The sequence below is a fragment of the Odontesthes bonariensis genome, chromosome 22 (genome assembly GCF_027942865.1).
Source record: "Odontesthes bonariensis isolate fOdoBon6 chromosome 22, fOdoBon6.hap1, whole genome shotgun sequence".
Taxonomy (NCBI): Eukaryota; Metazoa; Chordata; class Actinopteri; order Atheriniformes; family Atherinopsidae; genus Odontesthes; species Odontesthes bonariensis.
In genome coordinates this window covers 524,248-542,908 of record NC_134527.1, presented here as the reverse complement: position 1 = coordinate 542,908, position 18,661 = coordinate 524,248, and the positions used below count along the sequence as shown (strand labels likewise).

Below are 18,661 nucleotides of genomic sequence, written 5' to 3'. Positions count from 1 at the left end.
AAACCATGGTTGTGATCTGTGCCGGAGCCCCGCCCACTGTCAGCGCTCTCAGCCAATCACAAAGAAGGCGACTTTCTACAAACAAGTTTCAGTTTTAAAAGGATAAAACTTTATTGTTCCTATGTCGACACAATCCTGAGCTGCGATTGGTCAGTTTGTAGACTACAGCAGACATTTATCATTTAAAAAACAACAAACAAAAATATACAAATAAGAGTCGTACTGATCCGACGAGGGTCCGTCCGACGCAACCGATGACGTCATCATTGGACCCCCGGAGGCTAAGCGCTAACAGCTAACAGTGAAGCTACACACTCATCCACGCACACAGTGTTTAGACTACAACCAGCTGCAGAAATGTTTCACGTTTGTTTGGTCCTGCGTCTTCTTCGCTGAAATGTTTCGACCGTTTTAACGTCAGAATACTGGAATCTGATTGGCCGCTTCCGTTTCTTTTTTTATATTCGCGCCACAAACTTTCAGAAAACCAAGACGGTCGTTTCTTCTGGTTTTACTTGGATCCTTTTTTTTTTTTTTTTTCTTTTGACGTAACAGATCGGACGTTTTTTAAACGTTTGGGGCCCGATCGAAATCCTCGAGAAAAGTTTTCTGAAGTTAAATAACGAAGCAGCAGGTGAGCGGAGACTCGTTAAAGGCAGAAAGAGTCGCAGGTTCGACTCCGTCGTGTTTTTATTTGAAAGCTGCTCAGATGCACCTGAGAGAAGCCCCGTGTTGGGCCCGCCGGCTCGCCGTACCAGGGCGACTCTGACAGGTGTGCAGGTGTTTTCCCTCAGCGCGGCGGCGGCGTGTTTCCACCTGGACCGGTTTGACCGGGTCACTGATCCGTGTGAGGAAAACATTCAACTGGTTATCAACGACGATTGAAACCCGTTTCCCTCCGCAGGGGAGCTCACCTGGCGCTCACAGTTTCCTCCTCCTTGCACATGCGATGTGGGCGGAGCTTGTGATTAGCAGTGAAGATGAAACACTGACTTCCTGTCAGTAACTCCGCCTCCATTAGAGAAAAAAAAAAGCTGATGAAAGAAAACCAGCCAATCAGAGTCCACCCTGCCCGTCCTGATTGGATCATTTTCTTCCTGTTTGCTGCTCTGTGCGATGCATCACTTCCTGTTTGCTGCTCGGTGCGATGCATCACTTCCTGTTTTCTGATCGGTGCGATGCATCACTTCCTGTTTGCTGCTCGGTGCGATGCATCACTTCCTGTTTGCTGCTCGGTGCGATGCATCACTTCCTGTTTTCTGATCGGTGCGATGCATCGCTTCCTGTTTTCTGATCGGTGCGATGCATCGCTTCCTGTTTTCTGATCGGTGCGATGCATCGCTTCCTGTTTTCTGATCGGTGCGATGCATCACTTCCTGTTTTCTGCTCTGTGCGATGCATCACTTCCTGTTTGCTGCTCTGTGCGATGCATCACTTCCTGTTTGCTGCTCTGTGCGATGCATCACTTCCTGTTTTCTGATCGGTGCGATGCATCACTTCCTGTTTTGTTTCCTGCTCTCTCATTGGCTCGCGTCGTGGTCGTTTGTTTTTAGCACCGAAAGGAACATAAATAGATAAAAACACAGACACTCTTCAGTTGTTCTCATAAAAAAAGCAAACGTCAGTCTCTTTCTCCTCCTCGCTGTGACGATGAGGAGAGAGCGCGGCAGGTTGCCATGGTAACTACACATCCAGGATCTCCTCGGCGGTGCCGCCGCAGCGCAGCCGGTAGCGTCCGGTCCTCCAGCTGATGGTCGGGTCCCACAGCGCCGACAAGAAGATCTGCACCGCCATCGACTCTCGGATGAACCAGGCGACAGCGAAGTCCAGCTTCGAGAAACTCGGGGGACCGCCCTGCGGATGAAGTCATCAATCGGTTAATCAATCCATCAATCAATCAAAATATTATGAGATCATTCTGTTTGGTAGCAAAGAGGAGAGGCTCAGCGTTGGTAAATATCTTGAGACTCGGGACCATAATTATCAATTATGGATCCTCTTCCAAACTCAAAATAATTATTTTATTCCTTTTTACGAACTGAAATTCTGATTAAATGAATCTGAATCTTTATTTCCGACACCAACATTCAGACATTTAAGGTCATCAGGACATTTTACCTGAACTCCGGTCAGCTGGACGTAGTCGGCGATGAACCAGGCGAGGCAGTGACACATGAAGAACACCATCATGTCCCACCTGAACACAAGAGTTCTGCTCAGTTTCACACGTTTCAGGACCGAATTTTTACACCATCACAAGACATCACATGACATCAAAGCTGAGTCACGTGGCACCACCTTTAGGCTGTTTTGATGTCACGTGACACCACATTTAGGCTGTTTTGATGTCACGTGGCACCACCTTTAGGCTGTTTTGATGTCACGTGGCACCACCTTTAGGCTGTTTTGATGTCACGTGGCACCACCTTTAGGCTGTTTTGATGTCACGTGGCACCACCTTTAGGCTGTTTTGATGTCACGTGGCACCACCTTTAGGCTGTTTTGATGTCACGTGACACCACATTTAGGCTGTTTTGATGTCACGTGGCACCACCTTTAAGCTGTTTTGATGTCACGTGGCACCACCTTTAGGCTGTTTTGATGTCACGTGGCACCACCTTTAGGCTGTTTTGATGTCACGTGACACCACCTTTAGGCTGTTTTGATGTCACGTGACACGATGGGGTTCTCCTGAGCCACAGAAAGCTTTTACCCAGCATGCTGCTGCTGCTCTGTGATTGGCTGTACCTGAACACGTAATGAGCAGCCCAGCCAATGATGAGGCTTGCCAGGAAGCACTCAGAGACCGGCTCCAGCACGGTTCCAGGAAGCATGTTGATCCGCAGCTTAGTCCACCTGCACACACAAACTTTATTAACACCAGCAGCTGCTGACAGAGACAACATGGCCGCTCCCACATAGAACCCTGCTGCCATGACAACAGAACCAACAGCCTCCACCTCTGGCTCCACCCACAGCTTCACATCATGCTGCATCATGCGGCTAAACCCCGGTAAGTCTGAGGCGATCTGAGCCCTCAGGTCAGAAACATCACACCACCTCAGTCATTTAACGGCCAATCAGACGCTGCCCTGGGAGCTCACCTGATCATGCGGGACTGGAACTGACCAATGGAGTAGTGGCCAGAGTTCTGCAGCGCCACCTGCGTTGCCATGGAGAACTTCCAGCCTCTGAGGATAAAAACAGGAACTGTGACACGACGAACTGGACGAAACCACATTAGTGGCGTGCTAATGCTAACGTGCTAACCTGTCGGCGATGGCTTTGGCCATGAAGTAATCTTCGGCGATGTACTGAGCGAAGGCGACCAGCCCACCCGCCTGATCCAGGACGTCCTTCCTCATCAGACACGACATCCCCGTCACGCACTTTATCCCCGTCACGTTGGCCGAGATGTAGGAGCGGGGGTGCGACGTCCCGAAATACACCTGCAGACAGGTGAGGGTCAGCCAGGGTCAGCCAGGGTCAGCCAGGGTCCGCTCAGGTGAGCGAGGAAAACTTTGACCGGTCAGCTTTACCTGCTCCAGAGTGGCGGCGAAACCTTGGCGGTCAGCAACATACGGCAGCCCATGGACCAGGCCCACCTTCTCTGTCATCTGATTGGTCAGATCTGTCAGGGTGTCGGGTTTCACTGCCACACACACACACACACACACAGGTAGTTAGCCTCTGCTGTAAGGCTGGGGTTCTGGTTCTGGTTCTGGTTCTGGTTCTGACCTCTGATGCCGCTGTCGCAGATCCACACCAGCCCGTATTTGGCTCCTTCATAACCCGGCATCAGGTTGTTGATCTTCGGGTTGATTCCGACCTTCTTGCCCCCTGACAACCAAATAATAAAGTTAGCCGCTAATTTTGGTAAACAAACAACAAACAAACAGCAAACAAACTGTAAACAAACAGCAAACAATCAGTAAACAAACTGGAAACAAATAAACAAAGAGTAAACAAACAGCAAACAAACAAAGAGTAAACAAAGAGCAAACAAACAAACAAAGCGTAAACAAAGAGCGGGCTCTCACCGATGAACAGGCGGGCGTCCACGTTGGGGTACTTCCCCAGCAGCTTCTTGCAGACGTCCACAGCTGGATCGTCCTGGTCCTGGACACACAGCAGGATCTCATACTGCAAACACACACACACCTGTTACCGAGGTTACCGAACACACCTGGGGGACAGGTGACCGCGGGCTGAGGTCACATGATGCAGCCGGGGGTGGCTCAGGGGGGGCTCCTCACCTTGGGGTAATCCAGAGTGAAGAAGGTCTCCAGGTTGGAGATCAGGTTGGGGTCAACGCCCTTCAGCGGCTTCAGCAGCGAAACGCCGGCCATCTGAGCGAAGGGCTGCTTGACCTCCGACCTCTTCTGGTGGAGATGGAGGCGCCTGGAAGGTGGAGGAAACAGGGAGGAGTTACAACACGCCTACAGGGCTACTACTGGCTGGCTGAGGTGGAGCTGTGAGCCAATCAGAGCACAGGATGCTGATCACCTGACACATCTGCCCTCCCTCATCCCACAAACATCTGCAGCTCTTCTACTCATTTTCCATGATGGTTCCAGGTCCGAAGGGCTCCAGCTTTCCCAGCATGCACTGCAAGCGAGTTAATGTTATCCAGAACAGGACCAGATAGGGATGGGAATCGAAAACCGGTTCTTGTTGAGAACCGGTTCCCATTGTTTCAATTCCTTGGACTCGTTTGGCGATTTTTGCAAACGATTCCCTTATCGATTCCAGTGGGTGCGAATGACGTCACCACGCAACGTTGCGTGGCGAGTCCAGCGCAGCCAGCAGCCAACAGTAAACATGGCGCCAAAGCAGTACAAACGCTCGAAAGTTTGGTTCCACATCCCTAAAAAAGACGACAACAGGGCAACTTGCAAAGTGAATATTTCACCAAAGGAAGGAAATACTACCAACATGCAATAACTATGAATGAATGTCGCGTTTTCGATCCGCTCCGGACTAACGTTGGGGAATCTGAACCCAGCAGCGTTAGCAACGTTAGCATGTCCTCGGCTAACACTGCAGGTAACTAACAAACACTGCCTATCATGTTAGCACCATTTGCCTCATTGTAAAAGCTGCTGTTAGTAACGGTTAAGGTTAAATGAATGCCTTCTCAGGCATTACATTTAGGTGAAATCATGAGAGGCAGAGCCTGACTGGCTCAGAGCCAGAGGCTGGTGGTACTACCCCCAGTTCACCTCTACCTCCAGCTTCTCCTTTCACCAGAGCAGGAAGAGTTCAATTACCCAGGCCAGGATAGACCAATGTGGACCTCACCGTTGTTGGGTTTGTGAGCTCATGACTCGTGTTACTTCTAAACTAAACAAAGTTGATGCTAATCGACCGGTTTGTTGTCCTTTTTCTCCAAATGAGAATCGATAAGGGAACCGACAAAGAACCGAATCGTTAAGCAGAATCGAAAATGGAATTGGAATCGTAAAAATCTTATCAATTCCCATCCCTAGGACCAGAGCAGGACCAGACCAGGACCAGAGACTCTTTAACATTTCAGAGGATTTATAGAACAGCTCAGAGGAGTCAGGTGACCTCCACAGACCAGAGGGGCGACTCCTGGAACTCCTGGAATCTCTTTAAGCCCCACAGAATCACACCATGTGTGTTTAGGGTTAGGCTTACACCGAGCCCCAGCCCTGGCCCTGGTCCTGGGACCCACTGCCCGGCATGTTTGAGATGCTTCCCTGATCCAGTTCAGTGGTGAGGAAAGCCAGTCATTCAGATCAGGTGCACGGAACAGGGAAACGTCTAAAACCTGATTTCTCTGAGCTCACATCCGCCCAAAGTGGTGGAGCAAGAGTTGCCCGGAAAGCCCCCGATGTCCACACCACCAGCTTAACTTTTACCACACATACTTAGTCACTGAATCATCTCTGATGGAGTTTTCTGCAATTACCCTGAAATACACCCCCAAAACATACATATTTAGCGGAAAAAGATATAGAAACCCGAGCTGACTTATAGCCGAATTAAAGAGCAGTCTAATACCAGTAAAACACAATATTTCGTTAGTTTCCACCATGTTGGAACAACGGATCCGGACAAAACGCGATTAAATATTCAGAACTTTTGAATGAGATCCGGCGTTAACAGAAGAAACAGGAACTTGTGTTTTTAAAGCTACAAGTCGTGACGGAACCAACTGAAATTAAATTTATTATTAAATTAAACTTATTTTAGCCCAGTTTAAAACACTCCAGATAGATCATTTATCGTCAGTTATTTAAATTTGTTTCCCCGGCAGCAGCTAACTAACGTTCACCGGGCTAGCGGTTAACCGGATAACGCCCCAACAGCTAACCGTCCAGACACGGAGGTTTAACGGCTGCCGCAGATCCGGAGAGCCGCCGCCCCAAAGCAGAGAGGGAAACCGGGTTATTTTCAGACCGGAGCCGCCGGGAGACACACACACAGACGGCCATAAACACAGAAACCAGGGCGGCCGTTAGCCCGGAGCCGCTAGCCCGGAGCCGTTAGCCCGGAACCGTTAGCCCGGAGCCGCAAGCCGCGGCCCGGCTGTGTAGCTTAGCTTAGCTTAGCTTCGCGGTTCACTCACACGTAGATGATGGACATGAAGTGCATGAGCCACAGCACCAGGAAGAGGATGAGGCCGAACACGGCGAGGCCCTGCATGGCGAGGTCCAGCAGGGCCATGGCGCTCAGCGGGAGCCGCCTCGGGTCGCACGGGTCCGGGACGGAGTGGAGCAGCTGACCGACCGCGGAGCGGGACCAGGGGTGAGAGTCCGGGGCGTTCAGGCCGAAGATCCGGCCTCTGGGTGCCGCCGGGAGGAGCTCAGGGATGCGCTGCGGAGGTGCTCCGGCAGCGGGGCGTCAGGGAGCGGAGGCAGCCTGGAGGTGCGGTGTCCGGGTCGCGGAGCGGGTGTCTGGGGTTTGACAGTCAGCAGACCGACCGGCGATCAGCTGACCGACAGTGAGCATGACGGCGGAAACACCGGAAACACCGGGACGAGCGGAGAAGACGCAGCTTCCGGGAGACTTCAAAATAAAAGCCTCATAAAAAATAAAAATAAAAGTTTAATCTCAGTCTGCACGAGACATGTCTGTGTCATCACTCCTGCGTCAGTGTGTTTCTACACACCTCTTTATGTTGTTATAAATTGGCTTTATTCTTAGACATTATTCATATTCTGTAGTTCACTAAATAATCTATGTTCCTAGTCTGTACGTTTACACTCTGCTCATTCAAACTAAATGTATGTCAGAAAGGTCTGGTGCAGTAGATACACGCCTGAAACAACACACATCGTTTATTACATCCAGAGAACATGACAAAGACGGTGGATGGCCTGCTCACATCACTAGCAAATGTCCAGTTATACTTTGTCGAGTGTAAGTACAACCTCTGTGAGATAAAGGTGAACATAAATATGAAAGGTTTCCGGATATCGGGGCACTCTCTGATGGAGGCCCTGCGAGGGCTCTGTCTCTCCGAGTTCAGCACGGCTAAACTTCATATGTGACCACGAATAAATACTTAGTTTAACTTAAGATTTCTCCAGCTTGTTCTTGGGCTTCCAATAAAAGAATCGGGCTAACAGTGTGAAAATGAATAATAGACTAAAATAATACTGTAATACTATAATAATAATTTGATCTGTGAGTTTTATCATTTAATTTAATTAGTTGGATCATTTTAACCTTTAAAATCTGAAAGACCATTCGTGCATCCTAACAAATAAAGCGGCAGAAAGAGGAAAAATGTAGAGTTAACCCTAACTGTAGGGGTTAACCCTAACCCTAACTGTAGGAGTTAACCCTAACTGTAGGAGTTCATCCTAACTGTAGGAGTTCATCCTAACCCTAACTGTAGGAGTTAACCCTAACCCTAACTGTAGGAGTTCATCCTAACTGTAGGGGTTAACCCTAACCCTAACTGTAGGAGTTAACCCTAACTGTAGGGGTTAACCCTAACCCTAACTGTAGGAGTTAACCCTAACTGTAGGAGTTCATCCTAACTGTAGGAGTTCATCCTAACCCTAACTGTAGGAGTTAACCCTAACTGTAGGAGTTCATCCTAACTGTAGGAGTTCATCCTAACCCTAACTGTAGGAGTTAACCCTAACCCTAACTGTAGGAGTTCATCCTAACCCTAACTGTAGGAGTTAACCCTAACCCTAACTGTAGGAGTTCATCCTAACTGTAGGGGTTAACCCTAACCCTAACTGTAGGAGTTAACCCTAACTGTAGGGGTTAACCCTAACCCTAACTGTAGGAGTTAACCCTAACTGTAGGAGTTCATCCTAACTGTAGGAGTTCATCCTAACCCTAACTGTAGGAGTTAACCCTAACCCTAACTGTAGGAGTTCATCCTAACTGTAGGAGTTCATCCTAACCCTAACTGTAGGAGTTAACCCTAACCCTAACTGTAGGAGTTCATCCTAACTGTAGGAGTTAACCCTAACTGTAGGAGTTCATCCTAACTGTAGGAGTTAACCCTAACCCTAACTGTAGGAGTTAACCCTAACCCTAACTGTAGGAGTTCATCCTAACTGTAGGAGTTAACCCTAACTGTAGGAGTTCATCCTAACTGTAGGGGTTAACTCTAACCTAACTGTAGGGGTTAACCCTAACTGTAGGAGTTAACCCTAACTCTAACTGTAGGGGTTAACCCTAACTGTAGGAGTTAACCCTAACTGTAGGGGTTAACCCTAACCCTAACTGTAGGAGTTAACCCTAACTCTAACTGTAGGGGTTAACCCTAACTGTAGGAGTTAACCCTAACTGTAGGGGTTAACCCTAACCCTAACTGTAGGAGTTAACCCTAACTCTAACTGTAGGGGTTAACCCTAACTGTAGGAGTTAACCCTAACTCTAACTGTAGGGGTTAACCCTAACTGTAGGAGTTAACCCTAACTGTAGGGGTTAACCCTAACCCTAACTGTAGGAGTTAACCCTAACTCTAACTGTAGGGGTTAACCCTAACTGTAGGAGTTAACCCTAACTGTAGGAGTTAACCCTAACTCTAACTGTAGGGGTTAACCCTAACTGTAGGAGTTAACCCTAACTGTAGGAGTTAACCCTAACCCTAACTGTAGGAGTTCATCCTAACTGTAGGAGTTAACCCTAACTCTAACAATAGGGGTTAACCCTAACCCTAACTGTAGGAGTTCATCCTAACTGTAGGAGTTAACCCTAACTGTAGGAGTTCATCCTAACTGTAGGGGTTAACCCTAACTGTAGGGGTTAACCCTAACTGTAGGAGTTAACCCTAACTGTAGAAGTTCATCTTAACTGTAGGGGTTAACCCTAACTGTAGGAGTTAACCCTAACTCTAACTGTAGGGGTTAACCCTAACTGTAGGAGTTAACTCTAACTGTAGGAGTTAACCCTAACTGTAGGGGTTAACCCTAACTCTAACTGTAGGGGTTCATCTTAACTGTAGGAGTTAACCCTAACCCTAACTGTAGGAGTTCATCCTAACCCTAACTGTAGGAGTTCATCCTAACCCTAACTGTAGGAGTTAACCCTAACCCTAACTGTAGGAGTTCATCCTAACCCTAACTGTAGGAGTTAACCCTAACCCTAACTGTAGGAGTTAACCCTAACCCTAACTGTAGGAGTTCATCCTAACCCTAACTGTAGGAGTTAACCCTAACCCTAACTATAGGAGTTCATCCTAACCCTAACTGTAGGAGTTCATCCTAACCCTAACTGTAGGAGTTAACCCTAACCCTAACTGTAGGAGTTGATCCTAACTGTAGGAGTTAACCCTAACTCTAACAGTAGGGGTTAACCCTAACCCTAACTGTAGGAGTTCATCCTAACTGTAGGAGTTAACCCTAACTGTAGGAGTACATCCTAACTGTAGGGGTTAACCCTAACTGTAGGAGTTAACCCTAACTGTAGGAGTTCATCCTAACTGTAGGGGTTAACTCTAACCCTAACTGTAGGGGTTAACCCTAACTGTAGGAGTTAACCCTAACTCTAACTGTAGGAGTTAACCCTAACTGTAGGAGTTCATCCTAACTGTAGGGGTTAACTCTAACCCTAACTGTAGGGGTTAACCCTAACTGTAGGAGTTAACCCTAACTCTAACTGTAGGGGTTAACCCTAACTCTAACTGTAGGGGTTCATCTTAACTGTAGGAGTTAACCCTAACCCTAACTGCAGGGGTTAACTCTAACTGTAGGGGTTAACTCCTACAGTTAGGGTTAACCCTAATAGAAGCCGGTTACTTCACAGTGGAAACAGGTTACTGCACCCTGTGAGTCACAGAAACTGCTTCCTCTTTCCACACACCTCCACCTGGATGACGTGCTGTGTCTGCCCTCTGATTGGCCGCTCAGGGTCAGCTGGTGTGGATGATTGTTGTTGTTCCTCATCCTGTGATGTCATCCTCTGGATGTAAACCAACAGGCAGAAACTGAACCGGGGCTGGACTGTCTGACTCATAGCTTCAGTAACCAGATCAGTATGTGAAACAATATGTCTATTATTATTTTGAGATTGCACCAAAGTCATTTTATAAACAACAAAATTGACTTCTATTACAAACTGAACATCCAGCAAGTTTTATTTGGTCTGACACAAAATGAGGAAAGAAATCCAGGAAAATGTTATATTATCAACCTTCTATTAATATCACCCACGGCATCCAAACCTTATTGTATTTAAAGCACTCTTTTCATCCTATTTAGGATCTTTGGAAAATTCTAAAGCCAGCAAAACAAGAAGATTATGTGAAGAATATAATTAAATTTTACTTTTATTTTTTTTCTTTCACTTATTTTGTTTATGGATCTCTAATTTAAAATGGTGAAATATATTTTATTTTTGTAACTACCTTTTGTCCTGTTATAAATTGACTTTATTCTTAGACTTTATGTATTCATATTCTGTAGTTCACTGAATAATCTATGTTCCTAGTTTGTACGTGCACACTCCAGCGCTGATACTTGACTTGTGACCACCAATAAATACTTTGTTTCACTTCAGACTGCTCCAGCTTGTTCTTGGGCTTCCAATAAAATAATCGGGCTAACAGTCCTATTGTGATGTAATATTTTCCTGTTTATATGTTATGTTCAATTATGCCATAAAAAATAAAAAAACACCTGATGTCATCGGTGTATCTGGATGATTGTCGGGTCAGAACCGAGTTAAAAACCGAGGAGACAGAACCAGTGAGGAACCTCTGAGGAACCAGTGAGGAACCAGTGAGGAACCACCCTGAGCCGGTCCCAGAGCTGAGGGACAGCAGGAGCTTCCTGTTCGGGTTCAGAACAAGTTTAAACTCAGTTTTAAGGTTCTGCTGCAGCCGACAGAAACATTTTATTTACGCAGATAAAGAGATTTAAACGTAAACATTTTATTTAAACATCTTTAAGATCACAAAATCTCATGTTTAACGGAGCCAGTGAGCTGAGTCAGAGTCAGGAGGTCCGATGGGAACACCTGGAACACCTGGAACACCTGCGTCTGTTAACGGTCCTCTGGAGCTCCAGGTGTTCCAGGACCTCCAGGTGTTCCAGGACCTCCAGGTGCTCCAGATGTTCCAGGAGCTCCAGGACCTCCAGGTGTTCCAGGTGCTCCAGATATTCCAGGAGCTCCAGATATTCCAGGAGCTCCAGGTGTTCCAGGAGCTCCAGGTGTTCCAGGAGCTCCAGGTGTTCCAGATGTTCCAGGTGTTCCAGGAGCTCCAGATGTTCCAGGAGCTCCAGGTGTTCCATGAGCTCCAGGTGTTCCAGATGTTCCAGGTGTTCCAGGAGCTCCAGATGTTCCAGGAGCTCCAGGTGTTCCAGATGTTCCAGGTGTTCCAGGAGCTCCAGGTGTTACAGGAGCTCCAGGTGTTACAGATGTTCCAGGTGTTCCAGGAGCTCCAGGTGTTACAGGAGCTCCAGGTGTTACAGATGTTCCAGGTGTTCCAGGAGCTCCAGGTGTTACAGGAGCTCCAGGTGTTACAGGACCTCCAGGTGTTCCACGACCTCCAGATGTTCCTCGGACTGAAACTCGCCTCAGGACAGATGGTTCTTCTGGTTCTTCTGGCTCAGTGGGCCGGTCGGTTCTGGGCAGCCTGTTCGGACCACGAACACTCGGCGTTCTCCTTCCAGCTCGCCTCCTGCGTGTCGTAGACCTCCTGTCGATCACAACCGTCGATCAGTGATCAGGTGACCTCGCCCCGGCCGCCCGGCCCGACTCTGAGCTCTTACCTTCTTCCAGATGGGGACGGCGGCCTTCAGCTGGCCGATGCAGCGCTGGACCGCCTCCAGGCCGTCGTGGCGGTGCGGGGACGAGATCGCCATGACGACACTGGCCTCCCCCACCTTCACCCATCTGAGGGAAGAGCTCAAAGGTGAGCGCGACTCTGGGAGTGACATCACACAGTTAGCGTTAGCATTAGCAGCTTACCCCAGCCGGTGGTGGACGCAGATGTGCAGCACAGCTGGCCAACGTGCTCTGATGTCAGCACACAGCCGTCTGAACTCCGATTGGGCCATCAGCTCGTACGCCTCGTACTCCAGACCAACCACCTTCCTGCCGTCCAACTCGTCCTCACGGGTCGTCCCTGTGCACACACACGTTTGTTAGCAGTCATGTGACCAAACGAGGCCACGCCCCAAAGGCCTCGCCCTGAAAGCCACGCCCCAAAGGCCTCACCCTAAAGGCCACGCCCCATAGGCCTCGCCCAAAGGCTTCGCCCCAAAGGCCACGCCCCATAGGCCACGCCCCAAAGGCCTCGCCCCAAAGGCCTCGCCCCATAGGCCACGCCCCAAAGGCCTCGCCCCAAAGGCCACGCCCCATAGGCCACGCCCCATAGGCCACGCCCCATAGGCCACGCCCCAAAGGCCACGCCCCAAAGGCCTCGCCCCAAAGGCCACGCCCCAAAGGCCTCGCCCCAAAGGCCTCGCCCCAAAGGCCTCGCCCCAAAGGCCTCGCCCGACAGATCTCAGTTTGATCAGGACCACAGTTCAGCTGTCACCACATTAATCAATAATCAATAATCACCTATGAAGACTGAAACGGCTCCACAGGAGGAGCTGCTGGCGGCGTTCACCACTTCCTGTACAGACAGCGAATCACGGCTCAGCATGAAGACGTCTCTCGGCTCCTCCGACATGCCTGAAAAAAGGAACTCGATCAATAACTGATTATTGATCCTTTTCATGATGGATCGGATCGATCAGCCTCGTATTGATCCCTCACCGCCTCCTGCGTTCTATCCCCCGCTGAGCGGCGGCACCACTGCCACCTCGTCTCCGTCCGCCAGAGTCACCACCTGGTCGCCGATGGCAACGTACTGCTGACGCACCGCCAAGACCACCTGACCCTGCAGGGCGGCCAGGCTGAGCGCGTGCACACACACACACACACACCATTATCCAGGTAATCAATGACTGCATTGATTCATGATTAATCTGATCAGACCTTCTTCTGAAACATTTTACATCCAGAACCAGCTTTCAGCCTCAGTTATTTCTGGCTGATATGAACTAAAACGTCCCTCCTCCTGAGTTAGCTAACATCCAGCTGTGCTAACATCTGTTAGCTTCTCTCCTGCCGTCTCTGCTTTCATAAAACTGTATTTTAATGCAGCTGAAATCCTGATAACAGTTAACTCGACACCTTAACCAGCAGCCTCTGATGTTACAGATACATGTCTGATAAAATTAGCTGTTTTTATTCTAGTTGGACTTTAATTGACTGAATATTTTTTCACATTAACAGCTACCAGGCTGAAAAAGTGTCTCTACCACCCAGCCCAAGCCTCAGCGTCCTTCTGCTCTCCGCTAGCTTCTTTCTGCTCTCCGCTAGCTTCTTTCTGTTCTCCGCTAGCTTCCTTCTGCTCTCCGCTAGCTTCTTTCTGCTCTCCGCTAGCTTCTTTCTGTTCTCCGCTAGCTTCTTTCTGTTCTCCGCTAGCTTCTTTCTGTTCTCCGCTAGCTTCTTTCTGTTCTCCGCTAGCTTCTTTCTGTTCTCCGCTAGCTTCTTTCTGTTCTCTCTGCTAGCTTCTTTCTGTTCTCGCTAGCTTCCTTCTGCTCTCTGCTAGCTTCCTTCTGTTCTCCGCTAGCTTCCTCCTGTTCTCCGCTAGCTTCCTTCTGTTCCTGGCTAGCTTACTTCTGTTCCTGGCTAGCTTACTTCTGTTCTCCGCTAGCATCCTTCTGTTCTCCGCTAGCGTCCTTCTGTTCTCCGCTAGCGTCCTTCTGTGCTCCGCTAGCGTCCTTCTCAGCTAACACACCGACTGATATCCATTAAAATGCTAGCTTGAAATGTTCCCCTTGTTTACATCACATGACGGTCTGAAACCACCTTCTCTCTGATGCTTTTTGTACCTCGGGTGTTTCCGTAGCAACAGCCCCCAGAGGTCACTGCTGCCGATTGGCGTTGGCACGGCAACAAGCTCCTCCTCCTTCAGCCCAGTCAGCTCGGCGCTCTTGGCGAAGTACAACACGACCACCTGAATCAAAGACAAACAGGTGAACTGGGCTGATGCTCCCTGATCTCCAGCTGCTGCTGATGATGTCATTTCCTGTCTGCAGACCAGTCAATTCTTCTTTGGCTGTGTTCCAAACCGCATACTTCTCCTACTACTCCTTCTAACTTTTTGAGGTAGTATGCGAGTTTGAGTAAGCGAGAAGTTCCCGGATGCATACCAGATTCTCTGAAATGTTGGGTATGCATCATGAGGTCACTACTCATACTCAAACTACCCAAGATGCAACGTAACGTGACGTCGCCGATCGTCATTTCCTGTCAAAACGGCAGTTTCAAGCTATATGTAGTATGTAGTACGCAGTATGTAGTATGTAGTACGCAGTATGCAGTACGCAGTATGCAGTATGTAGTATGCAGTATGTAGTATGTAGTACGCAGTATGTAGTATATAGTATGCAGTATGCAGTATGTAGTATGTAGTACGCAGTATGTAGTATGCAGTATGTAGTACGCAGTATGTAGTACGCAGTATGCAGTATGCAGTATGTAGTATGCAGGATGTAGTATGTAGTATGCAGTATGTAGTACGCAGTATGTAGTATGCAGTATGCAGTATGTAGTATGCAGTATGTAGTACGCAGTATGTAGTATGTAGTATGCAGTATGTAGTATGTAGTATGTAGTATGCAGTATGTAGTATGCAGTATGTAGTATGCAGTATGCAGTATGTAGTATGCAGTATGTAGTACGCAGTATGTAGTATGTAGTATGCAGTATGTAGTATGCAGTATGTAGTTTGCATACTACATACTCCTAACCCTAACCCAACATCTGGTTAGATTTAGGGGTCTGAGCTGGACCCAACAGAACCTCAAACAGCTGTCTCTTGTTTCTGGAACTCGGAGCTCAGCTCCTTAATTTTTGTTTAATATTTTTATTCATTTATAATTCTGCTTCTGACGAATCAAAATAGAATAAAATCAGAAATCAAAACCAACTCTGGTCCTCTAAAGCTCCCTGGGGACTCATGACCTTTATTTTCGCGCCATATTAATGGGATAAGAATGATCCTCGAGCTCCTCACGAGGAGACGTCTCGTGTCTGCCCTCGGACTCGGACACGGACACGCGGCAGATCTCGGTTTGAAACAAGCGGAATTTTACACATTTCGGTCTTTAAGAGCAGCAGATTGCTTCAGAACAGCTTCAGCGTGGATCACCTCGACCAGCCGGAGTCCGGCTTCAGTTCGGCCTTAAAGTCACTCGTCGAAACACAAGCTGTCATCCAGCTGTCGTGAAACTGTACCGCGAGTTCCCGCATTTTTACGAGCAGAGCGGCGCTTAATTCAGACAAAAAGTCAATGAAATCTGGGGAACATTTTCCAAACTCAGAGAACTCACCTGCGCAGTCATGAATACACCCGACAGAAGCCAGCTGACACACTTTATTCTTCTTCTCCTGCTTCTTCTTCTGTTTCTCCACAAGGTGCATGTCGCCACCTGCTGTACAAAAAGTGTATCTTTGTATTATATATTTACAAGTTATGGACTTTTTTTTTTTTTAAACATATTTTTATTATGATTTTTCATTTAAACATTGACATTTAAACATGAACATTATATCCCCATCTGGCAATAATAATAATAAAAATAAATAAATAAAATAGAATAGAATAGAATAAAAACAAATAAAATAGAATAAAAACAATTAAAATAGAATAAAAATAAATAAACAGATAAACATAGAATAAAACACACAAAATGATACTAATGTAGATAAATAATAATTAATAAAACAAAATTACATTCCAATAGGGTCACAGCAGGGCACAAATTACAGAACTTGTACAGTTTAATCACAATTCAGGGTTGTGAGTTTCCAGAAAGTCCAAATAAGGTCTCCATAAGTGAGCAAAATTAATTTTCTTTTTTACAATATATGTTAGTCTCTCCAAAGCGAGACAGGAAAGTTATGGACTTTTTATCCGTCTCTTGGAAAGTTTTCTAACGGCCGCATAACGCGGAAGTAAACCCGGAAGTCAGAAACTTTTGTTTTATTATAATTTTTTTTAAGAACTTTATTTGCAACAAAGCAGAATAGCGACATGTAAATGTGTACATAACGTCACAAAAAAAAAAACAGCCAAGGGGAACATAAGGATAAGAATAATAATAAGAGAATAACAGTCACAAAACTCTTGCAAAAAGAAAACTATTGAACAAAACTGACATATTAGACCGTGAGCCAGGGCCTCAAAATATGGAAACCGTTACCGAAAAAGTGGCAAAGGCTATCATACCTTTTCTGAAAGCCTGGAATCTCAGCTTTTCAATGATATATGATGGCCATCTGACAAGAGTAGCTGTTTTGAGTTATCACACATAATGTAAACTAAGGTTGAGAAAATAATGCGTATAAAAAAGCAGAACACTGACATAGTTGAAAATATATATTGGACATATTGAAATATTTTACTTTATTATGTTTGGTATCATTTTAAAGGGGAGACTCTGGGCTTTCATTTAAATCCTTTTGTGAACATTTTGGATAAGAACAGCCAACCCTGGAGCTCTTCAAACCTTTAATCACACACATTTTCCTGCCATTTCCGCCTAAGTCATCTTATGTCTTTTAATCCTGTGGCACCAGGGAGCATCAGAGAAACAAAATCCAAACACTGAAATACTGGCATGACCCTAAGGATTCAGAAAATGTATCATTTACCCTATTATCTGATTTGGACGGGGTGATTTTCAGTCTTATATCAGACATGGCGTTTGAGAAAATAATGAGTATAAATTAAGCAGAACACTGACATATCAGACTCATATCAGACTCATATCAGACCCATATCAGACTCATATCAGACTCATATCAGACCCATATCAGACCCATATCAGACTCATATCAGACCCATATCAGACCCATATCAGACTCATATCAGACTCATATCAGACCCATATCAGACCCATATCAGACTCATATCAGACCCACATCAGACCCATATCAGACTCATATCAGACCCATATCAGACCCATATCAGACTCATATCAGACTCATATCAGACTCATATCAGACTCATATCAGACCCATATCAGACCCATATCAGACTCATATCAGACCCATATCAGACTCATATCAGACTCATATCAGACTCATATCAGACCCATATCAGACCCATATCAGACCCACATCAGACCCACATCAGACTCATATCAGACTCATATCAGACCCACATCAGACTCATATCAGACCCATATCAGACCCATATCAGACTCATATCAGACTCATATCAGACCCATATCAGACTCATATCAGACTCATATCAGACCCATATCAGACTCATATCAGACCCATATCAGACTCATATCAGACCCATATCAGACTCATATCAGACCCATATCAGACTCATATCAGACTCATATCAGACTCATATCAGACCCATATCAGACCCATATCAGACCCATATCAGACTCATATCAGACTCATATCAGACCCATATCAGACTCATATCAGACCCATATCAGACTCATATCAGACTCATATCAGACTCATATCAGACTCATATCAGACCCATATCAGACTCATATCAGACCCATATCAGACTCATATCAGACCCATATCAGACCCATATCAGACTCATATCAGACTCATATCAGACCCATATCAGACTCATATCAGACCCATATCAGACCCATATCAGACCCATATCAGACTCATATCAGACTCATATCAGACTCATATCAGACTCATATCAGACCCATATCAGACCCATATCAGACTCATATCAGACTCATATCAGACTCATATCAGACCCATATCAGACCCATATCAGACTCATATCAGACTCATATCAGACTCATATCAGACTCATATCAGACCCATATCAGACCCATATCAGACTCATATCAGACCCATATCAGACTCATATCAGACTCATATCAGACTCATATCAGACCCATATCAGACCCATATCAGACTCATATCAGACTCATATCAGACCCATATCAGACTCATATCAGACCCATATCAGACCCATATCAGACCCATATCAGACTCATATCAGACTCATATCAGACTCATATCAGACTCATATCAGACTCATATCAGACTCATATCAGACTCATATCAGACTCATATCAGACCCATATCAGACCCATATCAGACCCATATCAGACTCATATCAGACTCATATCAGACCCATATCAGACTCATATCAGACTCATATCAG

At 46.6% G+C, this 18,661-nt stretch overlaps 3 protein-coding genes across 3 annotated transcripts; all 3 read right to left on the bottom strand.

Moving 5' to 3' along the window:
- Positions 1-86: 86 nt before the first annotated feature.
- ugcg (UDP-glucose ceramide glucosyltransferase) lies at positions 87-6,868 on the bottom strand. Its single transcript, XM_075456225.1, has 10 exons — positions 6,596-6,868; positions 4,257-4,401; positions 4,041-4,143; positions 3,739-3,840; positions 3,540-3,652; positions 3,271-3,449; positions 3,105-3,191; positions 2,749-2,856; positions 2,119-2,197; positions 87-1,854 (listed from the first exon to the last, which is right to left on the bottom strand). Exons 1-10 carry the CDS (start codon positions 6,691-6,693, stop codon positions 1,684-1,686), a joined length of 1,185 nt encoding a protein of 394 aa, XP_075312340.1. The 5' UTR covers positions 6,694-6,868; the 3' UTR covers positions 87-1,683.
- Positions 6,869-11,950: 5,082 nt separating this feature from the next.
- LOC142372958 (molybdopterin synthase catalytic subunit) lies at positions 11,951-13,117 on the bottom strand. Its single transcript, XM_075455984.1, has 4 exons — positions 13,006-13,117; positions 12,409-12,565; positions 12,210-12,333; positions 11,951-12,136 (listed from the first exon to the last, which is right to left on the bottom strand). Exons 1-4 carry the CDS (start codon positions 13,115-13,117, stop codon positions 12,047-12,049), a joined length of 483 nt encoding a protein of 160 aa, XP_075312099.1. The 3' UTR covers positions 11,951-12,046.
- A 99-nt stretch (positions 13,118-13,216) lies between these two features.
- mocs2 (molybdenum cofactor synthesis 2) lies at positions 13,217-15,904 on the bottom strand. The gene is made up of 3 exons (XM_075455985.1): positions 15,831-15,904; positions 14,328-14,452; positions 13,217-13,343 (listed from the first exon to the last, which is right to left on the bottom strand). The coding sequence occupies exons 1-3, from the start codon at positions 15,840-15,842 to the stop codon at positions 13,217-13,219; spliced, it is 264 nt and encodes an 87-aa protein (XP_075312100.1). The 5' UTR covers positions 15,843-15,904.
- Positions 15,905-18,661: the final 2,757 nt, after the last annotated feature.